The sequence below is a fragment of the Xiphophorus hellerii genome, chromosome 5 (assembly GCF_003331165.1).
Source record: "Xiphophorus hellerii strain 12219 chromosome 5, Xiphophorus_hellerii-4.1, whole genome shotgun sequence".
In the NCBI taxonomy this organism is placed as follows: domain Eukaryota; kingdom Metazoa; phylum Chordata; class Actinopteri; order Cyprinodontiformes; family Poeciliidae; genus Xiphophorus; species Xiphophorus hellerii.
This window is the reverse complement of record NC_045676.1, coordinates 28,470,733-28,480,416: the sequence shown is the minus strand read 5'-3', so window position 1 is coordinate 28,480,416 and position 9,684 is coordinate 28,470,733. Positions and strand designations below refer to the sequence as shown.

General features: G+C 38.1%; 2 protein-coding genes across 2 annotated transcripts; one reads left to right on the top strand and one right to left on the bottom strand.

Annotated features, from left to right (window-relative positions):
* Positions 1 to 1,342: 1,342 nt before the first annotated feature.
* Positions 1,343 to 5,047, top strand: lgals2b (lectin, galactoside-binding, soluble, 2b). The gene is made up of 4 exons (XM_032563513.1): positions 1,343 to 1,447; positions 3,191 to 3,264; positions 3,438 to 3,597; positions 4,682 to 5,047. Exons 1-4 carry the CDS (start codon positions 1,445 to 1,447, stop codon positions 4,826 to 4,828), a joined length of 384 nt encoding a protein of 127 aa, XP_032419404.1. The 5' UTR covers positions 1,343 to 1,444; the 3' UTR covers positions 4,829 to 5,047.
* Positions 5,048 to 6,985: 1,938 nt separating this feature from the next.
* uts2r4 (urotensin-2 receptor 4) lies at positions 6,986 to 8,332 on the bottom strand. Its single transcript, XM_032564079.1, has one exon. It carries the CDS (start codon positions 8,247 to 8,249, stop codon positions 7,188 to 7,190), a length of 1,062 nt encoding a protein of 353 aa, XP_032419970.1. The 5' UTR covers positions 8,250 to 8,332; the 3' UTR covers positions 6,986 to 7,187.
* Between the last annotated feature and the right edge of the window lie 1,352 nt (positions 8,333 to 9,684).

Here is a 9,684-nt window from a genome sequence, read left to right as displayed (position 1 = left end):
TACGTCATAAAACAAGTAGGCTATGTTGCATTCGAGGAACACGGAAAGAAGAAAATTTCTCCTACTCTTCTTTGATAAAAAGTTAAACGTATGAATATGTGCTTATATCTACGAATAAACGCCTTGTAACATGAATCCCAATTTAATTGTCACTTGAAGATATTACATTAATTATTTTCAAATCAATTAAAGACTAAATGTATGGTATTGATATTGAAATAACTATCAAAGAACGCAACTTCCAACTTAATTCAAAATGGAAGATTCTTCAAATAAGGTTAGCATGCTTTACGTTAAAAATGTCACAACAACTCCTTTAGAAAAACAAAGAACTGGGCGAGGAAATGTCTTTTAAAAATTTTCGTTTTGGGAACATTAATCATTCAGTATCTAGAAAATACTGTGTGAAATCTGTCATTGCAAATGAAGGCCATGAATGCATCACGAGACACAAACCGCACCCACTTGAGTGGGCGTCACCTCGAAACTAAAATTATATATCCCTAAAACTCAAGTCCATGACACGTAGACAGCACTACATGGTACAATATTGTACGATGATGTACCATACTGACAATAAACAAGAACTAAATAAATTAAATCATGTAAATTATTGTGGTTGTTGTCCGGTTTTAAAGGACGATTCGGTCTCAGTGCAATTCAAATGCTTCGCGCTGACAATAAAATACTACATTTTATTATCTTTTACTGCTGCAGAAATTGTTCTAAGGCCAGTCAGGGTTGTCAACTTCCGAGTGAAGCTTGGAGTGAGACCGGGGTCCAGATGGTGCAAGTCATAAAAGCTTTGTGTGTCATCAGGGTTATTGCACTCACATATTTTTTATTATAGGTCCCTGAAATATGAACAAAACCAACATGATAAGAAATTGATTTTAAATTGACAGCTTGACAAGTTAGCTAAATGATCGGCTAATCACATTTTATTTTTTTCTATAGATTACTTATCAAGTTATACTTCACCTTATTGTTTAGTACTGTTTTTAACTTTTTTATTTTTTTATCTTTTTAGCTTCATAGGAGATGTATCCGTCGTGGTATAATTAACCAGTATCACCAGTATTTTATTAATTTATTTTTTATTAATTTATAATGTCATAATTTAAAATTTTATTATTTTTAATAATTTATCATTTATGGTGAGAATAATAAATTATGAAATATTCATAAACAAATAAAAAAAATCTAACTTCAGAGGACTGAGAGTTGGTAACCCTGGGAGAATGTATCCCAATGCATCTCATAAAACCTAAACGTGCCTAAAACATTCATACTCTTTGAACTTGCACGGTAATAGTAAATGTAACCACTGCTCCACATCCGATTGGCTCCTTCCTTCCCCCGCAACGTCACGAGGACAACATAAAGCGTTAGCCAGCGAGCGGGACGTTTTCACTCGAGGGACAAACTTCTGAAGACCGCCAAGATGGTGAGTAGCGTGAACAGCTTCATTCATGGCCAGAAGTGACTCAAGGCCTTTTCGTTGTCCGTCACTTTTGACTAACTTGGTCGAAAGAAAAATCTGTCAGAATCTATTTTTACCCACCAATTCTTAAAGTAATTATATTTATTTGCGTTTCATTTAGTTTAATTAATATTTAATATTAAATATGTCGACATATTCAATAATTAATATTTGTGTTATCGTAAAACCGAGTAAATTTAACTTTTTCTCTTGAGTTTTGAAATTTTTCAGAGGTCGGCAAAAAAGAAAGGAAAAAAAAATATATATATATATTATATAACTTAAAATATATATATATATGTATATATATATATATATTTTTTTTTTTTCATATATATAAACCTGACCACATGTTCTCTGTGTGGTCAGGTGTGTGTAATCTGTCAAAATGACGAAGGACAGTATTGACCATAGCATAAACATTTTCCCACATGACTGACTTTGAATACTCAACATTGTTTTTATGATATATTAAAAGGTTGATTTACATTCACTTAGTCTTTAATTTGCGGTGAACAATTTAAGCATTTTTTTAATATGTAGGTGAAATTCTGAAAGAGGAACATGAAGTCATTTTCAGATGATTGACCTGTCTAAAATACATAGGAAGACTCAATTGTCATTTTTTATCATATATAAAATTTAACGAGGACTGACCAATCAGCGAGCATCAGCTGCTAATTCTTGATGCCGATAATATGGCTACTCGGTTATATCGTTGGCAAAGTGCAGCACATTGCAACTTTTACAAGTTATAACTTAAAATGTGTCCGGGGAGGGAAAGACGTATAATCTTGTAGGAGATCTAAATAATTAACTTCCTCACAGGGATCAATAAAATCCAGTCCACTAACTATTTATCCAGCACCGCCTGTGTCAAGTCAATGATAAACCAAACTTATCTGCCTGGGAGTTTGGGGGTTGTATAAAAGTGAGACAACTGTGGCGATATAGATATAAGGGGGGCAGAATGTTGAAGTTCATGTTTAAACTATGCGCTCAGCACATAGATAGGAAGCACACATGTGAATGGGATTTATAGCTTTATTGACAAGATAAACAACTTCGCAGAACTGAAGGAAAATCCCTGGAAAGTCAGGGTGACTTTCTCAAGCACAAGCCTGGAATAAGAAACGGCTCATTTGCTTTAAAGAAAAAAAGAAACATTTCCATTTTTTGTCTTTGTACACAAATACACAGAGGCAGGATATATGAATTTATATATCTGTAATATAGGCTGCAGATTGTAGCATTTTGGTGTTAGGTGTGTGAGTGTGAAGGGGGGGTGGGTTCTTTTATGATTTTGCTATGTCAACATGATGTCCACACGTCTTTAAATAAATAGAGCACCTTCCTCTTTTGACTCTCTTTTACAACCATGCATTGTTTTAATCCTGGTTGATCATCAACTGCCAAGATAAGAAAAGCTTCTCATTACTGATTCTGAATTTAACAAAGTGACTTTCTCTCTGACACACACACAAAAAATGCTAAAAAACTATAATTTCATCATTTACCTGGTTGTGACATGAAACTGCTTATGAATGCATCTACTTTTCTTGCAAAGCAACTTTTTTGTGTGAAGAATAAAATTTTTCCCTAAATATAATTTTTTTAATGACTTTTTTTTTTTTAAATCTGTGTTAAGTATAAATTCAGTGTTTGCCCTGGTAAACTACATTCACACAACTGCAAATCTTTTAACAGAAAGTCAAGGACATGGCATTCAAGGAAGGGCAGGAGTTTAAAGTCCGAGTCAGACCCAACGATGACAGCTCTAGGTACGCACATGCTTCTATTTTTTTAAGCACAACAATAACTTTATCTCCTTTAAAATGCAGATTTCAGTTACATTTTCATCAAGAGGAAGTAGCGCGGTGGAATACAAGTTCATGGCGTCGAGCTTCCTCCCGTTTCTTTGTCCTCTTCTTACATGTTCCTGCTTCCGCCGCAGCTTTGCACTCAACATCGGTCACGATCCCGAGAACATCGCGATGCACTTCAACCCCCGCTTCGACCAGAACACCATTATCTGCAACTCCAAGTCTGGTGGGGAGTGGGGTCAAGAGGAACGAGACATGAACTTCCCCTTTGTGCGTGGGGAGGAATGCAAGGTCTGTTTGTGGAATAATTTTTGCAAAAGATACGGCAATACAAGTTTTCCTGTCCAAAGCGAGCCATTAGACTGAGACGCACAGAAACTGCAAAAACGCAAAATCTTGCCAAGTATTTTTGATCTAGTTTCTAGAGCAAATAGGCAAAATTTCTAGTCATCAACAGAACTCAAAGCTCACATGTTCATTCAATGCTTTCAATGCTTAATGCTTTGTTTTGATTATTGATTCTATGTTGCTTTGTGTTTCTGTGTTTGTAATGATGTAAAGCACTTTGAAATGCCTTGCTGCTGAAATGTGCTATACAAATAAAATTTGATTGATTGATTGATTCAGATGAAGTTGAAGTATGAAGTTTAAGAAAAGAAACTTCTACATTTAAACAGAACATAAAGCCCATTCATTGTTTATTCTATATTATTGAATACTTAGTGAACTGATTTGTGTAAATTGTAATTCCAGTGCATGTCCAAAAACAGATTCCTAGTTGTTGCTTCTATATGGAACAAAATTTATGAAGTCTCATCCTCATCAGCTACAATAGACCTTAATATAATAACTTATAGGACAACAGATGACTGAATAAGACAAATGAGACATAAAAAAGTTTGAACCAAAACAAATTAGTCCTTAAACATGATTACAGAAACATTCAGTATTTCCAGACTCTTTTCTCCATGATGAAGCATATTAAGAAAAGGTAAAACAATGAAGCTGAACTCTTTTTTCATCATTTCTTTTTTTTGTTGTTGGTGTAATGACCCAAAACTATTCCTGCGTCTCAGTTTACCCAATTATTAAATAATTGAAAAAAATCTGTTCCAATCATTATAATTATTATTGCACATTTCTACAAGTGGGTGTAAGGTCTAGTTTGGAGCACTGCTCTCTAGGTAATCATAAAAGAGAATATGGGGCCATAAAACTCACAATCTCCATTATTATTGGACCATAATTCTATTGAAAATGCTGCTTTAGTCATTCTTTAACACATGTTCTTCTTCTTTAGTGTTTCTGCTGTACAAGTCAGATTTTTAACTGAGAACTAATGCATGTGCTTCCCTTCTTTTCTTGCGTTTGGCAGTTTTACATCAACTTCAACATGGACCAGTTTTACATCAAACTTCCCGACGGCAGCATGATGAACTTCCCCAACCGTCTGGGAGACGTCAAGTACAAGTTCTTCGACGTCACTGGCGACGCAAGGATCGTGGGGATAAAGATCAAGTAGAGGATGAACTCCTCTCGACATCTTCTGATCTGCCGGTTGGAGAAACGGTCCGTTTCAGAGTCACTGAACCCGGCCGGTGTTCTGATTGCTTGCAGAGGCACAACTGTGTTGCAATGACGAGAAAAGGTCTGCAGATGGCGCCAGATCATATCGTATGTCACCGCTTTTGCCCTTACAATAAATCGCCTGGTCTCTTCATTAAAAGCTGAAAAAGGACAAGTTTGACTCTCCTTTTGTATACTAAAATTACACTAAAATTTAAGTATACACTCATAACTCACTAAAATTTAAGTATACACTCATAATTTTTTAAAAAGATTATTACAGGTCATCTAATCACAATTGTACACAAAGTTCAAGGGATATCTGACATATTTACAAGGCATAGGCAGATAAATTTGCTGACAACCCTGGAAGATATGCATAATAAAAACCCTGCTCAGTAGTATAATCTCTGCTGATATTGATTAGAGAACTACCAACATTAGTTGTCGACATAAAAAAATTTAGTAAAAAATAAAAATAAAAAAAAGGCAGAATCAATCAATCAATCAATCAATCAAATTTTATTTGTATAGCACATTTCAGCAGCAAGACATTTCAAAGTGCTTTACATCATTACAAACACAGAAACACAACGCAATATAGAATCAATAATCAAAGCAACCATAAATTTGTAATTGATTACATTTCAAATACAATTCTAAACAGGTGGGTTTTTAGTTGAGATTTAAAAGAAGTCAGTGTTTCAGCTGTTTTACAGTTTTCTGGAAGTTTGTTCCAAATTTGTGGTGCATAGATGCTGAAAGCTGCTTCTCCTCGTTTGGTTCTGGTTCTGGGGATGCAGAGCAGAACCAGAACCGGAAGACCTGAGAGGTCTGGAAGGTTGATACAATAAAAGCAGATCTTTAATGTAATGTGTTGCTAAGCCGTTCAGTGATTTATAAACTAACAACAGTATTTTAAAGTCTATTCTTTGAGCTACAGGGAGCCAGTGGAGGGACTTTAAAACTGGTGTTATGTGCTCTATCAGAAAATTGACAATCGAGCTCCATTTCATTTTGTGTCATTAGAAAAAAACATAATTTGGGGAGAATATTCACGGGGAGGTGTGAAACCTGGTAATGTGAACGGAGGGACAAGTGTTAGATGAAGCACTCTGTCAGAAACAATTTGCAGCAGGACTCTAAAGAAGCGCTGTAGAGACGCTGAGGAATGTAACACGATTGAACCACATTCACTGTGAGGACAGGAAACCTCATTTACAAGTTAAGAACTTTGCTTAACACAGCTGTAACCAATTTAGAGACATGAAAAGGAAAAAGTTGTAACCCTCTTATTGGAATCAAAACGGGACTAAAATATCTGCATCAAACAAATTCAATGGTGGGATTTGTAAAGCTCTTTTCCTTCAGAGCAACAACAGTTTGACATTGTGCCACCAAACATCCATTTCTGCTGGGCTATATAAAAATGTACCAGCATTTTCCATCACAGGCATCTTAGGACAAAATTATTTACAAATGTAGCTTAACTTGATGGCAGGTTTTCTCCAGATGCACACAAAATATTTTGTTCAACGAAGAAGAAGGATAATAATCACAGTAACCTTTTTGAGAGTCTACGGTGCCCCCTAAGAGACATGGGAAATTACCGCATAAAAGTATTGCATTTCCTTGCAATAAATATTGTGTTCCCTCGCAATAAATTAGCAAATACATCCTGGTACATTTTATATACAGTAACAAATGTCAATTTAAAATTGCACATGCACATTTAAGGAGCCTCAATCGAAACATGTTTATATATTCTTAATTCTTTGGTGCAAAAAACTATTTGAAAAATGATTTATTACACCGTGTTCATTTTCTGCTTGTGTAAGGTTGAGATAGGACTGCACATGAAAATGACCCGTTATTAGACATTTAGACTACCAACAACAACAAAAAAAAAAAAAACAATTAAAATTCTCAGATGACTTATTACCCCGTGAAAGTAACTCAAAAATAGTCCAAATAGTTTGGATATATACTCCCCTCTCCCCTTTTTTTCTTCATACTGAAAGTTTCTGTTTATGTCTTAGAAGGGATGGGAAGCCACAAAAAAATCCCCCATATCTTTAAGGGGGCTCCGTAAGAGTCAGACCTCTTTACATACTTTACACCAGTTTTTTTGTCTTGAACAATTGTAAAAACTGAGTTGGTGACCGAAACTACTTGGGTAACTCCAACTGGAGCAATGGCGAGTAAACACACCTTCAAAGTGTCTATGTGCAGTTGAACAATGTCTCTTTGTCCAGCTTCACATTGTCGGATCGATGAGTCGAGGACGTTCCATTGCCTGAATGTGCGGTGATCCATTAGAGTTCCTGAAGAGGTGTTGTCACAGCCGTCCCAAGATCAGCCTTGCTAGATCCCCCAGACGGACCTTTCTGAGCCAAATAATCTTTGTAGTTTCGGGTCAGGAGAGTGTAAAGAAATGGATTGATGCAGCTGTTCCCATAGGTAAGACATGTGACAAAGAAATTGACGTATTTGTGAGCAGCTGCAGACAAAGGTTTGAGGGAATCTGGGGAGAAAAGTTTAGCTATCTGCCATCCCCAAAACGGTAGGAAGCACACCCAATAGGCTACTACGATACTTAATATCATCGCTAGCACTTTTTGTTTGAGTCCTTTCCTCTGGGCTGAGCGGCTGCTACCCCCTAAGCTAGCCTGCACTGTCCAGTAGCGCCTTGCTAGCCCAGCATACAGTCCAACGATTATCAGTCCAGGGACTAAGACACTTGTGAAAAACAGTACTGTAAGGTAAGCCTTGAAAGCTTCAGGCGTCCAGGTAGGGTAGCAGATTCTCTTCACAAGGCCCTTGGCCTCCCTGAGCTGTATCATCACCATCATGGGAAGCGTTAGAGTGAACGCCAACCCCCAAATAACTCCTGCAGTGAGTCGTCGGTTCCGAGACGAGGATCTGTGGGCACTGAAGGGCTTGGCAACGGCACGGTAACGTTCTAAGCTCATCGCAACCAAAATGAAGACGCTGGCATGCATGGTGAGGAGATCGAGACTCAGGAGGATGCGGCAGCCAGCCTCGCCGAACAGCCAGTCCTGGACAAAGTAGGTGCAGACAACAAAGGGGATGGTGGAGAGGTAGAGCAGGTCGGCCAGGGCCAAGTTGACGATGTAGACGTACATGGAACCCATCCGGCACAAAGCGGCGGAGCGCGTTACGACGAGCGTGTAAATGTTGCCCGCCAGTCCTACGGCGCACATGACCAAAAGCATGGCACCGAGCAGGGACGTCACCCACAGACCTCCACTGGTTCCAGCAGCACTACCGCCAAACAGACAGGTTCCATCTTCAGCCCCCGGGGTCAGACCAGGTCCAGTCTCAGAAGTGATGGTGGCATTGAGGGTGCGGTTCATTGCAGATGTATAGATCAGGAATTAAAGCAGACAGGCTCTCTGTCTGACTTTATGAGAACATCTTCTAATCAATCCAAGTGCAATTCAAATACTCTTGACAATTTAGGGTGTTTTCTAGACTAGTTAAACCTGACCAACAAGGAAACAGAAAATAATGACAATAAGTTTTATGGTAAAAAGACAGTACTGTACAGGGCAGATTTAAATTCAATACTCACACGACCTGAGTCTGAAAATTTCTGGCTCCTTCCAGTGTTTGTTGCCCAATTTCTTCCAATTTATTTATGCTCATAATCGTGGGATTTCAAAGACACCTCAAAATAAAAAGCAATGTTCTCACTTCCAGACAGCAGGGATCTCTCCCGCTGGGTCTGCGTTAAAGTAGAACCAACATGAGATTTTTGTGAGCAGTAGGAAAGTCTCAGCCCGTCAATGGACAAACTGTGCTTACAGCCTTTGATGGCGAGTACTGAGCCGTTTTTGAGAGGACTCCAGCTGCTAATATCTCAGGAGCAGTTTCTACAACAGAGAGGAGAAAAAATATCCCTTCTCCACTTTTACATAATTTGTAATTCTAATAACTCCCACTCGTTTCACTTGTCTTGAAGGCACCAAGTTAGGTTATGCGAGCAATCGTCTTGCATCCATTCAGAATCAAAACTTATCTTCTGTCCCTCTAGGCTTCTTCACTGATGTTGCCATTCAAGACATCGTGGTAAAAATCCTTCATTTCCATATAAGCCATGAGGATTTCCTGCCGGTCTCGTTTATCTACTTGGTTTCCCGTGGTGGAAGACGAACCATCCGTTTCTCCTCGGCTCCGAAAATCCAGCTTCCCCTTAGAAGTTTTCTTGGTTGCAGTTCTCTTGTCTCCCTTTTCAAATCCGTCCTCCCTCTGTCTCACCAGGGTGAAAAACTGGCACAGGCCGATTGATTTATGTGGCATTCCTCCCTGGCCTCAGCCTAATGTCACAAAAGCACCGAGGTGTGGATTTAGACACCAACTGCTGGCAGGGGCAACTGTCAGCAACTACTTTATAATGCCAGAGTTTATATACTCCCATCGAAGTGTCTGTTAAATTGAAAAGGTGTCATTTTGGGGGGCTTTTAATGAAGCGCTGAAGTTTGAATTCAGTATTCACTTCTCTCTAATCCACACAAGTTCAGATATGCACATCTGCCCATATTAAAGTTTGGTCAAATTTGAGGTCTTTTAGCAAGTTGCAGAGAAAAGCATGACATTCACAAGTTTCAAGCATAATTTCAAATAAACATTTGACCAATATTCTTGACAGATAAAGAAGAGGTTATTTAAACTGGTTGATTTCTTTGCATGGGCTCAACTTGTGTGGATTAATATAGCTCAAACTATTTCAGTAGGTTTAAAGTCAGGGTTGTTTGGTGTCTTTGTCATGTTAGGACACACATTTGTGTT